We start from the raw sequence: 19516 nt of genomic DNA, 5'->3' as shown, positions 1-19516 counted from the left end.
CTTAATTTTTAAGACAATTTTACTGCTTTTATATAGGAATAACGTGAATTCTACAGCGAACCGTACGCGCATAATTTTCGCGCATGTAACAATTTTTAATGTTACCTGTTGTTAAGTGCGTTGCTAACGCTGAGGGTAATAGAACGGATTATGAACTGCGTCTTAACCAATCAGATTTCAGTATTTAACATGAAAGTATAACAATAACAAACAGCAATCAAACTCACCATAAGAAATAAACTGTACATTTGGACTTTACGTATAAACTTGAGAATACAGATCATAAAAAAAACAAATTTAGCTGTAGTGCTGAAGCCTAAAAACTACATCAATGTGACCATGTATCAAATACAATACAGCTTTGAACAAATGACAGCGCGCTCTTCCGTGTCATTCGTAGTTTAGCACAACTGACACAAACTCACCTCTTCCACTAACCAATGGCTCTTCCGTTCCTCGAAATTGCCAAGCTAAACCTTTTTTAAGCTAGTGTTTTTGGTCAGATATATGGCTTGGGGAACAAAATACAGTAGTCTTATACAAACCAACAGTGTTTAACGACTTATTCGAAACTCACATTAGCGTAGAGTAGCGAAAGATGAAAAAAATGAAAATAAAACATGAATTTATAATTGAATGATTTATAATAAAACCCTAGTTACATGATTTATGTAGTTAATCAATGAAAACTCCCAAGCCTCAAATTACAGCGTCGTTTCATATTGTGTGAAATAATCTGCTTTGCCTTCTTCCATAATAGTTTTACAATATATTGATTATATTTACCTTTTTAGATTGATTTGCATTCAATATCTCAAACAAACAAGTTTACTTTTATAAGAAAAACATGTACATATTAGGCATCATAGTCTTTAAGTAACTCGAAAATATCTCTAACCGTATTTTGTCATTTACTGTTCAGAATGTATATTTGAAATAAGTTTCAATGGTATTTATGAAATTAATCGGTATTTTTTTTTATTTTGCACATCTATATTGGTTTATAATTTATCTTCAAATGCAACTTTTTAAGAAAAAAAGTAAGAAGCAAAAACCTTTTAATAGTTTTTTTTTTTTTTTGACGTCTGATCAAAAGTTCCTAAATCATTATAATGCGCTATAAAACTCCGATGACAGGCTTTGATAACATTTGCGTAAATTGGCCCCAGACCATCTGTCTTTGTAGCAATAAAGTTGATTGGATGCTGTCGAAAATGTTTATGTTGTTTCAAAAAATGATTCATTTATCCATGAAATAGATTTGTGAAATTATAAATACATTGTGCCTCGTTTCAAAAAAAAATATTTAACAGGAACTAATCCTAAGGCTTATTTACACATATATGCGTTTCTCTTTTATGGCATAACGGAAACAACATAATTTTGTTTTAACTCGCATTGAACATCTGACCGACCATCTCAGAAATGAACGTGTCAGTAGTGTCGTTGAACATTTTTTGTTTTTCTGTGTTTTTTGTTATTTCAAATTCAAAGCTCTGTTCAAGGTAAGACATCGTAAATGTTTATCATTTTGACAGTGAACTATCAAATGGAATCTCATAAAAGATGATGATTTAAGTTCATTTTAAAAGATGTTCATGAATTGCAATATTATTTAGTATATACATATATATTTCAGACCTGGAGGTGTCGTAGATTGTTGCAAAGGATATGTGTGGAACAAAATAGAGAATAGATGCATACTAGGTTAGTACAGTATACTTTTAAATCAAATATTCAGATTAAGCACTCCTTGTTACCAATTTCTGCAAACATGTTATATTTATGCATTGAATGCTTATGTTTGTATATCATTGGTCCTATAACACACCAGGCTGTGCAAACAAATTGAATAACCTGCGTTTACAAACAGTTGTTCAATTTTATGAGAAATACTGCTGAATTCATGTCGCATGCTTTTGTGTACGAAGTATGGAAAAAATACAGCTAATAAATCTTGATATTTGACTCTAATGTTTTCAAAGACACATGTAAGCAGTATATGTTTTGTATCCTTGATTTCAAAATTTAGATTTTAACTAAGTTTTTAATGTATGTATCAATTTTCTTGAATTTAGTGAAAATCACAGTTTTGCACTTTAAGTCGACATCGTTTCTATTTGGTTACACTAACATAACGATTGCACTTTAAAAAATGTGTTTTTTAAATCCAACAATTTTTTAAAGATTTAATTCAAATCTACATTTGATCTTGAAAAGCAAGTGATTATCTGGGGGTATATAGGTGAAAGTATACAACTTTTTTGGGGAAACTTAATATGTGTGAAAATAAAAATTTTAGGTAATAATATAAGGTAAAACTTTATAAGTTCGTAAAACAAATCTGCTTTCATAATTCAGTAGCAATTCTATAACTTTGAAGAAAAAGCTTTTAAAATATCTGAATTTTAAAAAATAAAGCGATAAACTGAAATGAATAACACTTAACAAAGAACGTGTATTAGCCATTAAATATATATGTGTTTATTTTATGGTCAATGGTGTTTTACTCAGTGCAGTGATTATTTTTGCCCTAAGAGATTGTGAAAGAAAACCTGACAACTGTTTCTTTACAAGATGAGATCGATTCTCAATTTCAGTACAAATGGCTTTTAGGTACAATGGTACATCTGTGCTTTATGTTCGGAATCATCAGTGTGATATTTTTTTTTAAACATTATAGACGAAGACAAGAAACTGTGAATGCAGACGTTACATACTTAACAGCTACTCCCCAAGCTGATAATACTCGTGCTTATAGTTCTTGCAACAAAAAGCCTTATTCCAATATGGAATTTACAGAAAACGAGCAGAATCTGCAGGACAAGTTGCCTACTTGTACCAAGGAAAACGTGTATATAACAATTTTATAAGAAAATGACGTTGGATGATACAATATTTATATTATTCTTCTTTCTTCCTAAAATGCATTTTGGATTTTGACACAAAATATATATGTATTTAAAAAATGAACAAATAGTCCTTGAGAACGAAGGAGTAAAGTAAAAATTCGAGAAAAAAAATTATCCTAAGCATGCCCATGATTGATCATGCAAACAATATTAGACATACACTAAGTACAATGTTACTATCTAAACCAAAGGGTAACTGTTACACACTATTTATTTTTTTTTGAAACATTTTAACCGATCTTTAGGTAGATTTAATTAAAAATAAAGACTCTCCGATAAACGTAACTTATTTATTATTTATAAACATATGGAAAATATCTCATAGTTACTGTTTTCCAACTTTGTTAATCCTGAAGAGAAATAAAATAATTTAGAATCAAAGAGTCTGTTACATATTAAGTTGGTGCTTTCTCCGTTATTCTATTATTTTTATGCATATGAAGGAAAATATGGCAAATCAGTCCAAAACAAAATCAACATTTTGTACGTCATACAAAGCAAGCGTTTGTATGAGAAGCGCTGTAGCTGAGTAGCATTTCAACCCGAGTTTTCCAATTGAAGTGTAGATCAAACCATGGAACCTTTGTATATTTAAAAAAAAAAAGATACAACAAAGTAACATACCCACTAATGGCGATATAATATTGAAGATATAAGTACAGGTACGTATTTATATACCTTGCAACAAGTAGCAGGGGAACATTTTTCGACCTGTTTGTCTGTCAGTCGGTCAGCTAATTTGTTTTATCGATCAGCGCATTATCTCTAAAACCATGGAAGAGGACTTCAGGAAACGTTGTAGGTAATATTACAAATCCAATTCCTTTCGATCTTTGAATGTTTGCCCTTTTGAACATAAGAGTTTGTCCATTACTCTTAAATGTAATAGTATATACTAGTAGTTTGTCAACGCAACTCCTCTTAAAATACTGTACACAATTTTGTGGAACTTTGTAGGTAAGAAGGATGCGACACAATTGGACATCTACAATTAGTAACTTGAATTGATAATTAAAAAACGAGTTTATTGCATTTTTCTTCTTGCGTTTTGTTACAAGTCTGGCTTAATAAGCGAGCGCAATGTCAACTAAAGAAATTTTGCTGTTTGAAAATACCAATTTATAAGTGTAACGGGTAGAATGACTGAATAGATAATCTCAATGTATGTTTGTGCATTGATATAACTATTCACGACACAAATTGTCCCAACAATATGTTTAGATCATCAACATTTTTTTGACTGCCGGACTCGGACATAAACACTCGGACATACATTCTTTACTGGGACGTATTCATATATATACACGGTTACTTTCCCCTATCTTATATCCTCATATTACGTGAAGAAACGATAAAGGACCGAAAGCTACTGGACATGATTCTAATTCAATGGATTTATGTAACTCAATTTCAATGGACGAGGTAACTTATGCGATACGTTTTTATAAGTTAAGATTTGATCCCGATTGTTAATAAATGTTTAATGGATGGGTTTTCTTCCTATTATGAACATTGTACATGCACGTGCCTGTCATAATATACCAAATGTTATTTTTATTTCAAGGGAAATGCGGGAAAGGAAGTATATGGCAAGAAAGCGTGATTGCATTAATATTGTGAATTTTGGACATTGCAATGTATACGACCGTGCTATAGTGAATTTGAACCGGAAACCTTCTTTTAGTATTATGTTTAGAAAAATAGATTAATTTATAATATCTGAAAACGTTTAACTTCTTGCTTACAAGGAAAGAATAAAATTTAATTATTTGTTTCCGAGTTATCAAAATATTATGTTAATTGACCTTGTCTGGTTCATGACGTTATAGGTATACTTTGGTTAATGGCTACTTTTGTTTTGTAATTTTAAATATCAAATAAATTAAAACATTATTATAAATATGTGATGTTGTCAAATTTGGAGATCCACCACTATTATACCATGTCAAAGGTAATGATCATGATCAACAAAGAGATAAGCCACACTGAAATGATAAATTCAATTTAATTCAATACGATATCTTTAAGGTCCATAAAGGTATACCGATCTTTTTGTCAAAAACCAAAAAAATATTTAAACCCTGAAAACATACATGTGTATAGAAAAAGGCCTGAATTTCTTGGTGATAAGCAATTGTACTATATTCGACTGGGTTTTGGAGAAACCTGTCCCAAACGTTAATTGATATCTTTCAACATTCGTTAGCTTGCTAGTACTTGTATCTCGAAAAAAGAAGAATCAAGACGCAATAATCTTGAAAAAAGATGAATGATCTTTCTTCTTGTCGAGTCTGAGCCATATTTTTTGTCATTTAAATACGAAATGTACACACTGAATTTCAAAGACTTGTTTTGTACATAAATGCAAAATACTATATTCCAATGTATTCAAAATCAGTTCTAAAAAGATTAATTATATTCATAAATATGTAACTTTTTGTCATGTGCAAAATGTTTAATGAATGCTTAGGATAGTTCGATTTTATTTATAATGAATTATTTGTGAGAGATCTTAGAAACATTTTATTACTAATGTAAATAACGAAAATTAAAATAGAAAATTACCCCCCCCCACCTTAAAAAAAATGGAGTTTCTTTACAGTGACTTTATGGATTCCATTCTTTTATATCACGCTTTAATAATTGATAAATTAAAAAAAAATGAAGTGAATGCAAGCATTTAAATATAAAATATCATGGAGATTAAAACATATGAAACACTCATCTGAAACGTTACAATTGGATGAAAAAGGAAGTAATCCGTATATATTTCTGGGGTGTGCTTAATAAAAATCTGCAGTTATACGAGTATGAATCAGTTTACTGTGGTAATAAAAATTAAGCTTTTTTTATCATTGTATTTTGTTTATACTCATTCAGATATCTGCCAAAGGTAAGGGACTTGATTTAATTTATCTTTTCATTTTAATAATTAAGTTTAAGAGCTCGCAACAATATACCAAAACAATACTTATTTTTTAAAATGCATCAAATTTGCATTAGTATATACACTGTAATATAATGTCTCTGAATGGCATATACAATGTAATAATAAATGAATAGTTAGTGTCTTTTTTAACTATATCACAGTGCTAACATTTCACTCGAGTGCTGTCCGGGATATGTATGGAACACCACAGAAAATAGATGCATAGGTTCGTATTCTTAGATGGATCATTCATTTTTGGTAGTAAGAATTGCAAGTATGTTATATTTAAGAGTTTGTTAAGTAGAGGATATATTTAAGCATTGAATCATTATTTTTTGAAAGATGGGGTCTCATAACTGCAACGGTGTGTGCATACAAATTGAATAACGCGCGCTAGCGCGTAATGAAAATTTGTTTGCATTCACCGTTGCAGTTATGAGACCACATCTTTCAAAAAATAATGATTTAATGCTTATATTTACGTTTTTAAAAATTAATTTCCTTTCGGCAAATTATAATTTATTTTTAAAAACCTCTGCCTTATTCAACGTGTAATGCACAATTTACGGAAGAGCCATTGGAACAGCCGATTTTTGGGGACAAAAATAGTGCAGAGCGCTTTAAATTCTAATAATACAATATTGTTTTTCATTCTGTAATTTGATAAATACACCTTTGATCTAATATGAATTTAATCAATTGAATCTTTTTAACTGTTAAATATATATATACATCAATGAAATATCAATCAGCGTAAGTATAACATCAGGCCGTGATTCGGTTTTGAGTCGCAAGGAGAGTCGGTCATGTTCTTCGAGAAATACTGAAGGAACTTAGGAAGATTGAATGTATTCATACGCACCAGATTTGGCGATTCGGTCTTCTGTGTTATGCGTAAATATCACTCAAATCAATCAATGCAATTTAATAGGGGGAAAGAAAGTGAATGTAAATATTTATATTTATATACCTGAACATTCCTCATTTGCCATATATATGTTTACAGATGAAATATGTAATCGTCATAATAACGATCAGACATCGCGCATGACATGCTAATGCATGTAAATAATGATAACCGAGTGGTGCATCATTCGTAATTCGATAAAATACACTTTCCTTAAATGACAAAAAATATTAGGATATATATTCCCTTTACTAATTATTTCTGTCTTTGTTCTAATTCTTTTATGTTATATCAATGTTTCTATAAATCATTACAATATCAAGTATCAAAAGAAGTTCAAATATCAACTATCGCTCAAAATTTCAAAATCTAAAATCCTAAAAATTAAAAAAGAACTTGTAAATTAATATAATAGCTCGAAATTTCAAGCGTTAGAATCCTAAAAATTAAAAAAAATAATTGTAAATTAATATGATAGATGATACATGTTTATTACCTTTACCCTTACTGCAAAATTACAGAATGTGATGCTGGTAGAATTGGACCTCATTGTGACAAAGTTTGTCCGTACCCAGGGTTTGGAATAAGATGTCTCTCAAAATGTAATTGCAGTTTCGATCAATGCGATCCCGCTGACGGGTGCCTTGGTATACTGATCTTGGATATTTTTTTTATATAGCTTTAGGATATGTCGTTTTTCTTATAATAAGTATCAAGAAGTTCAAATATCAACTATCGCTCAAAATTTCAAAATCTAAAATCCTAAAAATTAAAAAAGAACTTGTAAATTAATATAATAGCTCGAAATTTCAAGCGTTAGAATCCTAAAAATTAAAAAAAATAATTGTAAATTAATATGATAGATGATACATGTTTATTACCTTTACCCTTACTGCAAAATTACAGAATGTGATGCTGGTAGAATTGGACCTCATTGTGACAAAGTTTGTCTGTACCCAGGGTTTGGAATAAGATGTCTCTCAAAATGTAATTGCAGTTTCGATCAATGCGATCCCGCTGACGGGTGCCTTGGTATACTGATCTTGGATATTTTTTTTATATAGCTTTAGGATATGTCGTTTTTCTTATAATAAGTATATATATATATATATATAAAGAATATATTTATTCTTTATTTATTTGATTATTGTAGAGTGGACCAGTGGGCCAACAACACAATCACTAATATTTCAGATAGAAAGGTTTACTACTTCATCGCAAAGAGAAAGACCGAAACGTGATTTTTTTTGTTTTACTTTCAATACTCAATAAAAGAATTGTACAATCACATAGGTATTTTAAAGCAGCAGCTACGTTTTATGTCTAAAAGATTACCATATCTAAATTACCACAGAAAACTGATAGCATGCTTAGAACATGGATCTTGCCTTGAAATTGGTAAGCTTTCTTCTAAGACCACTGGAACTTTTGTGTTGTCTGTTGTCATAACATATTTTTACATCAGTTATTTGCAGCTGATATTTAAAAAAAAAATACAAGGCATATATATATCACAATCATTATATGGGGAAGCAGATTAACGTGTACATTTCTGCACACTCTATTTTATTCTTCATACTAGACGTTTTATGTACGTTTAAGTTTTTTTTTTTAATTGGGAAATTTATTCCTTATACCTTCCATGTAACAGAAAGATAGATATAGATAGGATAATCTAGAAAAGATTTTAGATGGTATTATAGTCTTATCTTTAAATCACACAAACTACTAGACTAAGCTTTTGGTCGTTGCAGCTCCATTAGTCATCATATATGCAGGATTGGTATTATATTATACGATTTCCTAAGTCCAGCAACTTCAAGTCAGGATTAAGGCAAATGTAAGTGTAATTTTAGATTGTAATTTTTACGCAAATCCACGTATATCTTTTTGACTTTATTTAAAACAAATTGTAATATATTGTTTTAATTAATGAAACACTACTTTCCAGCATATCTTTAACAATTGTATATTATGAACTGTGATTACATTGCATTGGTTTGGAAGAAAATAATAAAATGTTTATTAGCACTGCATACAAATGTTTTGATATTTAACAAATGTTCTCTGTTTATATCAAAATTTTCAGAAAACACTTTGAATAAGCTTACTTCACCAATAAATCTTCAGTTTTAATATTTTGCAATAATGAATGATTCAAATCATCTTTATTAACGAGATTATAATTTTATACAATAAATACAATTTTACAATGTGAGAAACTTTTGTTTGTATACATGCAGTAATATACCTATATCACTTTATCGTTTTAAATGTGACAATTCACTAGTACCGATTTTTTAAAAATCAATATCCAGGGCTCTTTTTGTTTTGTTTACTTATATTATGTTACATATATATTGACTCATTGACTGTTTTCAGGGGTTTGATAGAAGGAAAATTTTGTGTGGAAAAGGTCTAAATGAAAGGAAGAGATTTGACCTGTTTGAAAAGGACATCTGGCATGTGTATATGTTGTTACATTTCGAAAAGTTTGCAGCCATATGGAATAACTGTCTTATTTTTACTAAATTATGTTTAATTTTTTTTTCAATCACGTATAGATTTCAAACGTTTTAAAAAAAATATCCATATGTAACGATTTAATAACATTTGTCAAAAGCCTTAAAGAGAAAAAAAATATATATGTATATATAATTTGTGAGGTTTGCATAGTTTAATCAATGAAAAACGATGTTAGGGTGATGAGTGCTTTTATTATGTTATTATCCATATAAAAGTATTATTTGACCCTGTCAAAACATTTATCAAGAGTATATATTCGACATAGAATTATAGAACTTTGATGTTCATTTTCTCATTCAATCATGATATCGGAATTGAAGGTATAATAAATCAATTAATAGAGAACTAAGTAAATTGTAGGTCTAAATAAGTCTCAATGAGACTATAAATATATCAAATGAATGTATAAATGTAGTAAAGAAATTGCAGTTATTTAGGAAACATTCAATGAAATCAAAAGACATATTCAAACATTGACCAGCCTATATATAAAAAAATTACATGTGATGACTCTTCTGAAAATAAGGCCCATTAGTGAATTCATACATAAAGAGTAAACCAGTAAGTCATTTAGATATATGCCGTCCGAAAATTTATTTTAAAGAAATAAAGATAGTATACTCATGTGTACAAACATTATAATACTAATTAAACTATATATTTTTAATCATAAAATATAAGACTGCTACATGTACATAGTTTTCAAGCCTATCAATGCGTTTCCTTCCTCGAAGGGGAGTTGAACAAGTTGCCTGTCTAATATTATATCAGTTATTTTTATAAATTAATATAGATACAAAACACAAATGGTGTAAAGTCGTGACAGGCTTACATATGTAATTCGAATCACTTTTAGTTTTATTTAATTATTTTTTTAGCGGGATAAGTGCAATGCATTTCAATCATTACTGCTTAATGATTATAGTGAATACATGGTTTAGTGTTCTTCACTTTCATTTTGATCCAATGATAATATATTTGATAGTTGTTTTACATGTATTGACCAGTTAGATTTTATTTACTCTGAATAGGGAAATTAATGAATTTGTAAAATCATCAAAAAGGTACCATTCAACTTCATTGATATATTTCTTTCATAGTTTCTTTGTACAGGATTATCGAATAAACTTGTGTAACAAAGCAATAGTTTCTTGTCCTTTAAATTGATGACAAAGAGTTTTTGAAATTTCTAACACAATTCTTTGTCGACTCTCTATGTTATCATTTAATTTCTTGTAATGTAAAACATTATTTTCGTTTTTTTTTGTTCAGTATGTTTTTGTAATATGAGTTTTCTCCTCATGATATCTGGTGACAGTAACATCATATAAGCTAGCATTCAAGCGATTAAGAAAGTGCGAAGCCAAACTTTTTTTGGTGAAAAATAAATGTAAAAGGAAAATCTTTTTAACAAAACGCAAAATAAAAGTGAATGAAAAAAATCTAAAATATCATGATCATTTCTTTTAGGCATTTTTTTAATTGCTATTACGACTTAAGACACACATTGTTTATTAATACATTAATTTAATATCATTCTAATAGCAGCAAAAAACTTCGTAAAGTACAGATGAATTCTTATTTTTGTAGTAAGGGTTATTGCGGAGTTTAAACAATAAAACGCATTCATTGGTGTTTCGGGTTTGAAGTTAGCTTATAAGCATGTCAGGAAAAATACACAACCCACTGACGCGTTTCGTTTATTGTTATTTAAAAATGCTTTATGTAGCTACTTTTACTGCCCGTATGAAACACCAAAGAAAGTATTATAGTGTTAAAATCTTAATGTTTTTATGAGTCATCTTTTTTAAATAATTATCCATAAAAAGTTAATGAAAAAAGTAAATCATCAACATTGTCAACCCGAACCACAAGAGGAACAGCTAATTGTCCATACATGCAAATATTACAAAGATAACTACAACTACTTGGGTCTGTCCGTGCAACTATAAATAAAGCTTTGAGGTTTGATCAATAAAGAAAGTCATGCCGTGCACGAAAAGTTAACACCAAAGCTAGAAAAGGACATCAATTTACGATGTGAACATTATTTATAATAACTTCTTGAATTAAAATTTGACATATAAGTAGCAAATGTAAAAAATGCATTTTAATACAGTTAAAATTTGTACGAATGTGTGGGCATCGTTTTAATCGATTACATAAATTTGGCGTGCAAGTTTAGAATTATCAAATTACAATACATTTTCATAAAATGTAGAGGAAAAATACTCCGTGGGTGTAAAAATAATTATATGTATCCTAATCATTGATTGTTGGTATTGAATAACTTTCATATTGCTTAAAACCATTAACCCCCCCCCCCCCCGAAAAAAATATTATTAATTAAAATCTCCTATATAAGAGGAACTAAATAACACGCACAGTCAATTCGCGGGCATGTTAAGGCTTCCCGATGCGATATGTAGAAAGTCACTTGTCTGTACTTCATACGATATGACGTCATAATTAACTTTGACGTCACGATCTGCATTCCTGTCGATAGTTCTCAGGGAATGTATCTTAACGTTAAAAGTGAATTATATCAAACCAGTATAATACCGCATGTTTCCTTTATATAGATGCTGCAGTTAATTCTAGACGTACAGAATTCATTCATATTAAAAACCAGTATCAAAAAATCGGCAGTTTTAAAGCTTCGTTTTAAGTAAAAGACTATTTATAAACTAGTGGTTTGGAGACTCTCCCTGCTACGTGTAAACAACTGAATGAAGAAATTTTAATGCATGTAAAACCAGCTTGGCGCAGGTGAAAGATCAACACAATTTTAAAATATTTTACGTAAAATTGGTAGAGAATATAAATACCAATGTGAATCGTGCTGCGGAAACCTGCGGATTTACCCAAATTTTTTGTAAATCGCTTTTGATTAGTAAAAATGTGCATTATTTTGATAATTTTGTGGAATGTTTCAACAATATCTTCTATAAACGAAATATCTATTTCTTTCCCAAGCAAGAACTTCAAAGTTTATGACTTAACAAAGGATTTTTCTTAAAAATATGTATGATTTAATGTCATTAATCACCTGCGCCGATGCGTTTTAACTAGATCATTTGCAATATTAGGATTCGCCTGTCACGTGATTACGAAGTACATATGACGTCACAAAAATGCATCAAATATAATGTTTAACATCGATGTCAATAAATATAACATAGATTTAAAGAAATACTCCTGGTAAAATTATTTTTGCCATGAATCAAATAATATCGTTTTCCAGCCGTATTTTAGCATCGGGACGCCTTAACAATGCTGCGTTGTGTTACAGTTATTTGTGATCAAAGGAATTACAATTATTTGTAATCACGGGAAAATGTAGATGATATGTGAGGAGCGCCTAGTGAGTGCGTTGATGTGATCAAAACTTCCGTTTGAAAAATGAATACCTGGATTATTTTAATGAACATTTTCTGTTTATCCACGTATGTCGGTATTTTAGCTGCAAAACTCTGCACACTGTAAGTAGTCACTATTTCGACTGTCAATCTTAGATTGTTATCATAATCAGTTTTAAAAACAAGTTCATTAAAGAAACTGCATGAACTGTAATGTTGCAAAAAAGTTATATAATATTTTTGTGTATGTCTGGGAAATATTTCAGACCCGGAGGAGTCTTGTTGTGCTGCCCAGGCTTTGTTTGGAACAGAATAGAAAATAGATGCCTAAGTTTGTGAATTTTTATCAATAACAATAACTTTATGCATTACTCTTTTAAAAAGAAATCATATATTGTTTTTTAAAAGGTACATGTAAGTCTTTAAGGTGTTAATTCTAAACATATGTGTACAATTGGTCAGCAAAACACCAACTTCCTATCTGGTAAGCCTTTTGGCAGCCGTCCGCCCGTTATTTTCACCATTTCAATAACCAACTTTTTTCTTTGGTAAACCAAGTTAAGAATTATGTTTTACGTTGATGTAACGATACGTGAGATATTACATGATAATAACGCGACATGATTTTTTTCAAAGGAATTATAGATTTTATGTATTACATTTGAAAGGTAATGTTTACTCACTTACACCAAAATGTTTTTATTTGGCGGCTATTGCAATCAACTTTCACGCTTTTGTAATTTTTGTAGAATGGAAAGGTAATGCTTTAATGCATTCGGGTGATTCTCCAACCCTAAGGGAACAATCGACTTTTCCAAAGAGTATAAATGGTAAGATTTTGTGTTTCAATGTTTTAAGATATAGACATATCTGGAATGTGTAGTTCTCTAAATGTTTGTACAAGGAGATGTACAAGTCATTTTCGTATAATTAGCACCCAACAGTTTAACTAGAAGTTAGATTTTAACGAGAATGTTGTTTCGGTTTTTTTTTCTTTTCATGTAGTTTATTTATGTAGCTGTTACATAAAAATAGAATGAATGTAAATGTCATATGAATGGAAGTACATTGGCTTTAAACGCATATTCTATATTTAGCTATAATTATCAAACTAATAATTATATCATTATTTATAATTGCATAATTTCTGAAATCTAGGAAGTGTTTTGTGGAAGTTTCCCTAATTACAAATATGACGTCATGACTCGGACTAAAATCATATATTTAACAAACTGCCTTTAAATTTATCTTTTACATTATTGTGTTGATCCTATACTATCAAACTGCTATTTCGTGAATCATTTACTTTTGTTTTTAATTCTCTAATACTCAACTAGTTTTCTTGATCAGTTGCATACTTTGCACCAATCATGAACAATTGTAACTAACTTTTTCAGGCATTTTGTCGACAGTTTCTTTAGATTTACCTGAAGATTTCACGGTTACCAGTAGTTATTTTTCGTACAAATGGATTTTTGTCACAATAGTACTACTGTGTTTTATCATTGTGATCATCAGTGGCACAGTTATATTTAAACAGCTTAGACGCAGACAAGAAACAGTGAGTACAGACGATGCAAACTATACACCCATGCAACAAGATGATATAGCTTATGATTACAATTTAATCGACGAAAATCTTCATCCCAATATTGAAAGTAGAAGAAACGGATCAAATCAAGTGGAAAAGTTCCCATCCTATACCTAAAAAGACATTTATAGTACTGTTTTGAACGAAAATGACGTTCAATGTTGTATTACTGTTCATCTGCTTAATGTTGCAAATGTGTTTCTTTATTCTTGGACCTAGTTGTTACAAGTTTTTTTTTTCAGAATGAAAGACTTTATATTAAATGCATTAGCAAAATAATTGCATGTAATATTGATATCAACATTCTGGGTAATGGTATCATTAAAACATGTTATATTAACTTATTTCTGATTTGATATTTAATTTTTACTTCCATAAAAACACATGCGTTTAACTGCAAATGTTATGAGAATTTAAGACAAACAACATGGCGTAATGGGATGGTGCAAAATATGCTTGGGTCCGCATACTATATATAAATTGAAAACACAGGGTCACAGACGAGAACTAACTGTTAAATTATTTGCAATTGCTATACAAAAGCAACAATAAAAGTATTTAAGCATTAACACTAACATACATTTATTGCAGAGGAATTATTTTATTTCCCATCTTGGCTGTATATTTGACACCTAATGTTGTTTAGCTGTCTCCGCTAATTATTTCCAAGATGTATTTTCATCGGGTCTTGTTAATATGTATTACGGTGCGACCGTTGGGGCGGTCGCAGCATGTGATAAAATAATGAATTATGATAAAACAATAGAAATAAAAGTAACGATGTAAAGTAAATGAATTTAAATGCAGAATAAAATAAACATGCCTATTTTTTCCAGTAAATTTTCATTATTCATAATTCATAAGATTTTGTTATCTATTTATATATAGAATTTATCTCGGATAAAATGTTGTTGAATAATAAAGATTTTAACATAATGTACATTACAGTTTATTTCATCTTTTCTTGCAGCAGACATTTTTCTTAAACTTACATTAAAAAAATGATCTATCACAGAGCACCCCTCCCCCGTTTTAAAAAAAAATAAAATTTACGTATAAAAAAGATTTGCTGATCATTTAAGGAAAATGGATCACCCTGGAGCATGTAATAAATGGAAGTGAAAATAAAGACACTATTGAGCAGCTAAAGAGCTATAAAGGCGTACTACGCACTCCAAATTCTTCATCCGGATTAAAAATTTCCTGATTTTGAGAATTTCTTGTTCTTTTTGCTTGCGAAGATTTTTTGAATGATGTTGCCACGCCCCCTTTTTAAAAAACATTCCTGGAAATTACCGTAAATATAGTGAATAAAATAAATGTGAGCATTCATCCAAATGAGAGCAAGTTACAGCTGTTTCCTTTCGTTGAAGAACTGTCCCCATTCGTTAGCTCTGCAAGATTTTGAGAAGATTTTGGTATTTATATTTCAGCAGATTTACAATAACTACTTAGAGTAATTTCCAAACTTATTGTGACGTCAAAGTTCACGTCCGTCAAGTGTCGTCTGTCTCTTTGAAAACACCCTGAAAAAAAAACTACGCGAAATAGACTGTTTTGTTTACTTAAAAGCATTATATGTTCTTAAAATTACATAATTTATCTATTTCTCAAAAGTTTTACTTTGATTCTCGCGAGATGGTATCCAGTTTAGTGAGATCGACCGACATTGAGGAATTGCATTATGGGTCGAAATTTACTGACGCCGAAAAATTATGTCAATGTGTAAGAAATCCATTGTGACGTCACTCGAAAGGACGATAACTCCGTTAGTCTTATGTAATGGAATTTACGTTGTGTCAGCAGTATATTAACAATGCATGTACATAGTCTTTTATCTTGTTCTCGTGAGAGTGTGAAATGGAAAACCATAATTACAGGGAACTACTGGGACGATTAAAACAAGGCATTACTGGTCCGATTTACTGACGCCAAAAAAATCCGTTGAATGAATGTGCAAGTAGTCCAAATTTTCTCTTCACACACGCCTTGCCGGTAGAGCTGCGCTGCGCTCGCTATTAGTCACATCATAAAAAGTCACCTCAGTTTTTCCAAAAATAAAATTCAGAACCTTGCCTGCAGCGAAAAGCTGTCGATAGGTCGCAGCGAAAACGGGTTTTCACACTAGCAGTCCCCCACCCCCTCCGTGTTACTCCGTTTGACACAATACAGCTGAAGACACTGATTAAGTAATTAGAATTGCCATCTATCAAATAATATAATAAATGACAAAGTACAAAATACAACACAAAATGCCACAATGTAAACTACCAAAAACACAATACTGTTAATCAAAGGGAAAATTCTGCATATATAAAACATATATAAATAACACTGTATTGAGAGTAAAATAAACAGAAAATATAAGACAATAAAACATAGCAATATCTATCTGCAAAAAAGTGTGAAAGATGGGGAATCTTCCGCCACATATTAAAGCTGCAGATTTCTGCAGGTTTGATAACCCCCACCCACCAAGCCAGAGCATGGGATTCATTAACTCACTAAAATATTATGCATATAAAACATCTGTAAAAATATTTTGAGCATTGTTGACCGATTAGGCTTTAATGGTCATAACAACATTAAAATACAAATTGCTAATGATCAGCAGGTCAATTTATGCAAATAATTGCTGAAAAGTTCAGACTCTAACGACGATGCTCAATCATTGACAGTTAGTTATAAAACTGACTTGATGTATCAACAGTCTAACAATAACTTCAATTCAAATGTAAGTAGATGCCTTTTTAATCTTCGTAAATAATAAAACCAAGAACTTGCCGCCACCGTTTTGAAGTAAATGGGCACTGTTCACTTAGTGGCATCCAGGTCAAACAATTTTAACTAAGTTGCTTGAAGTGGTTTTAGCATCAAAGAACCCCAATTTGAAAAAAATGAAACTTCTATCCGCTTCCCGGTTTTCAATACGTCGCGTGGAGGGCGTATCGAAATCCATGGAGCGGATGTAGTTCTAGTTTTAACTAGATTCCAAAGTACAGGATTAAACAATAAGATAACTAGTACATGCTAATCAAATCAATTAATGTATTAAGTACATGTAATCTTGATCTCTAGGTTTCTTTATTTTTTAACTGGTCTAAAAGCAAATTCGTCTCAATCCATGAAGTTATGATAGAAAAAGAAATTGAACACTGTTAAATTAAGATTTGTACATGTAACTTGTTAAAAAATCAAAGACATTTATAACAATAATTTTCAAAGAAAACACCCCCTATGTTTTTTTATTTATACTTGTTTGTTCTGTGCCATAAAAAATATATACCATTGAGCTTAGAGTTGTTGGATGGTTTTGTTTTGTGTTGTTTAGAAAAAATTAAGAAAAAAAAATTCAAACAAAAATTTAGAAAAGCAAAGTAAAAAACTGAAAAATGTTCGCAAAACAATATCCTCAATTGTACGTTCGATACAAGTTTGGCTTTATTTTCACATGCATGAATTAGTCGATTCATCATTATTTCAAGATTGGCAGTAACGTGCGTTGTTCATCATTTTTACCCTTGAGGGTAGTAGAAATATGTAGCAATAATTCAAATGTTCTTTTTCACTCTTCATCAAACAAAAATATAAGTTATTTTAGAAAACAGAATATTCTCCAATACTTTGTTATAATATAATTTTGCATTCACCAATGTCCTGGTTTGTCAAACTTTGTGTGAGCTTTTAACTTTGCGAATTTTCAATCAGATTGAACTTGATAGCAAACATACAGGGAAACTTTCATTAAAGTGTGTTAAGGAAGTAAATCGGTGACGTTTGTTAAAACGAGCTAAACATTATTTGTTTTAGAAATCATCAGTCATGATGATGAAAATAATATTGGTCTTATTTTTATATGTTGCTATTCTAGATTCAAAAGTATGTATAAGGTAAGATTATATGATTGTCCACATTGCATATATATTTTTAATATTTTGCTTGATATTCTTGACAAAATTAACAGCATCGAAATTAAAATGTTTCGGAAAATCTCTAATCATGATGGGCCGAGTTTTTCCTGTTTATGGCAATATTTATTTAAACAATTCTAATGATATCAAATATGTTATACAGTTCAAGTGGAGCCCTTATTTGCTGTCAAGGTTACTTGTGGAATAAAATAAAAACAGATGTACTAGTATTCGTAGGTATTTATTGATTTTACAGTATTTTTTTATTTATTAAAAAGGAAATCAATAATCAACCTTATCTGTTTTATCTTTATTTATTTTAGCATCTCAATATCAGTGCAACTATTTGTGGCATATTAAATGAACAATATCCTATTTTGTATCTGGAATGATAGCTATTCCCTATATTAAAAGACTTTGCATTGGAATCGAATGATTATTTTCGATATACAATGTACATTTTCAAGGGGAAAAACATTGTCTGTACTAAGGAAATCTACTGATTGATATATTCGCCTACAATATATACACATAAGTTATGTCGAACATTTCCAATACGTAATTAATTATGTAATATGATCATAAATACTTGAGACAAAAGCTGTCTTATAAATTCGATTTGTTATCAACGGTTAACGATTGATAGGGTGATGTGGGTTGTTGTCATTTTAGAACAAGGTTTTAATCCGTCAACTTTGTGGTGGACCATTTACAGTGGCTATTCGTCAACTTCTGTTGTTCAAACCGAAGGATTAAATGGTAAATATGATAAACTTATAAAATTAATTTGTAATGTTAACCATGACTTAATGCTGCAGTTCAAATTAGATTTTGATTGTATGCGTTAAACTATATTACATGTAGCAGCGTTTACAAAATTATTTTAATGGTCAACCGAAACGATACATCAATATTTTTCTTATCAAAATTCTAATTTGAAGTAAAATTTTGATTAACTTTCGTTAAATACTTACCAAGGTATTGAGGTTTTTAGCCTGATATATACGTGAAATCGCCGCGTCATGAATTTACTTATTTGTTTAGGATTTTTGTTTATATGTAAATAAAATATACAAATAGCATAATTTGAAAATTTGAAAAATATCCAAACAATAGAATATGTTGAAACAGATATACCATTGACTCTTCATAACTTTTTTTTAAAAATTAGGGAACGTTACCGTCCATTTCGGATCATCATATCTTCTCTATGCCTTTTGTCTCTAGACCAAGGAATACAAAACACTAGATAGGCGAATTGTGATACCACGTATATTTTGCTTTGATTTTACTAACGTGGTTCTAATATCTGATAAAAGCAAATGACAAGTTAATAAATAAATAAATAGACAGAAGATACACGCTCTGAAGAAAACTTAAA

The 19516-nt window shown here is 30.1% G+C and overlaps 1 protein-coding gene and 2 long non-coding RNA genes across 4 annotated transcripts; all 3 read left to right on the top strand.

The window, feature by feature from the left end:
- The first annotated feature begins 5717 nt into the window (after positions 1-5717).
- Positions 5718-9438, top strand: LOC128182984 (uncharacterized). Its single transcript, XR_008243509.1, has 7 exons — positions 5718-5805; positions 6003-6067; positions 7270-7395; positions 7655-7780; positions 7902-7985; positions 8503-8588; positions 9131-9438. It is a non-coding gene; the product is annotated as an uncharacterized LOC128182984 (long non-coding RNA).
- A 3123-nt stretch (positions 9439-12561) lies between these two features.
- LOC128185783 (uncharacterized) lies at positions 12562-14536 on the top strand. The gene is made up of 4 exons (XM_052855446.1): positions 12562-12756; positions 12900-12964; positions 13383-13463; positions 14031-14536. The coding sequence occupies exons 1-4, from the start codon at positions 12677-12679 to the stop codon at positions 14339-14341; spliced, it is 537 nt and encodes a 178-aa protein (XP_052711406.1). The 5' UTR covers positions 12562-12676; the 3' UTR covers positions 14342-14536.
- Positions 14537-17985: 3449 nt separating this feature from the next.
- LOC128183515 (uncharacterized) lies at positions 17986-19008 on the top strand. Of its 2 annotated transcripts, none has more exons than XR_008243618.1 (3): positions 17986-18114; positions 18299-18368; positions 18808-19008. It is a non-coding gene; the product is annotated as an uncharacterized LOC128183515 (long non-coding RNA). The 2 variants fall into 2 exon arrangements; XR_008243617.1 differs by having other exon boundaries at positions 18299-18372.
- The last annotated feature ends 508 nt before the right edge of the window (positions 19009-19516 follow it).

This window comes from Crassostrea angulata, chromosome 5 (assembly GCF_025612915.1).
Source record: "Crassostrea angulata isolate pt1a10 chromosome 5, ASM2561291v2, whole genome shotgun sequence".
In the NCBI taxonomy this organism is placed as follows: domain Eukaryota; kingdom Metazoa; phylum Mollusca; class Bivalvia; order Ostreida; family Ostreidae; genus Magallana; species Magallana angulata.
Note: the sequence above shows the minus strand (reverse complement) of the source record. Positions and strands in the feature narration are given on the sequence as shown.

What these genes read in the sequence shown, in the direction of transcription:
- LOC128185783 (XM_052855446.1), top strand. Translation starts at nt 12,677, where the DNA reads ATGAATACCTGGATTATTTTAATGAACATTTTCTGTTTATCCACGTAT. An exon ending in GCTGCAAAACTCTGCACACT is followed by an intron (nt 12,757 to 12,899) that starts GTAAGTAGTCAC and finishes GAAATATTTCAG; the next exon opens with ACCCGGAGGAGTCTTGTTGT. An exon ending in AATAGAAAATAGATGCCTAA is followed by an intron (nt 12,965 to 13,382) that starts GTTTGTGAATTT and finishes TAATTTTTGTAG; the next exon opens with AATGGAAAGGTAATGCTTTA.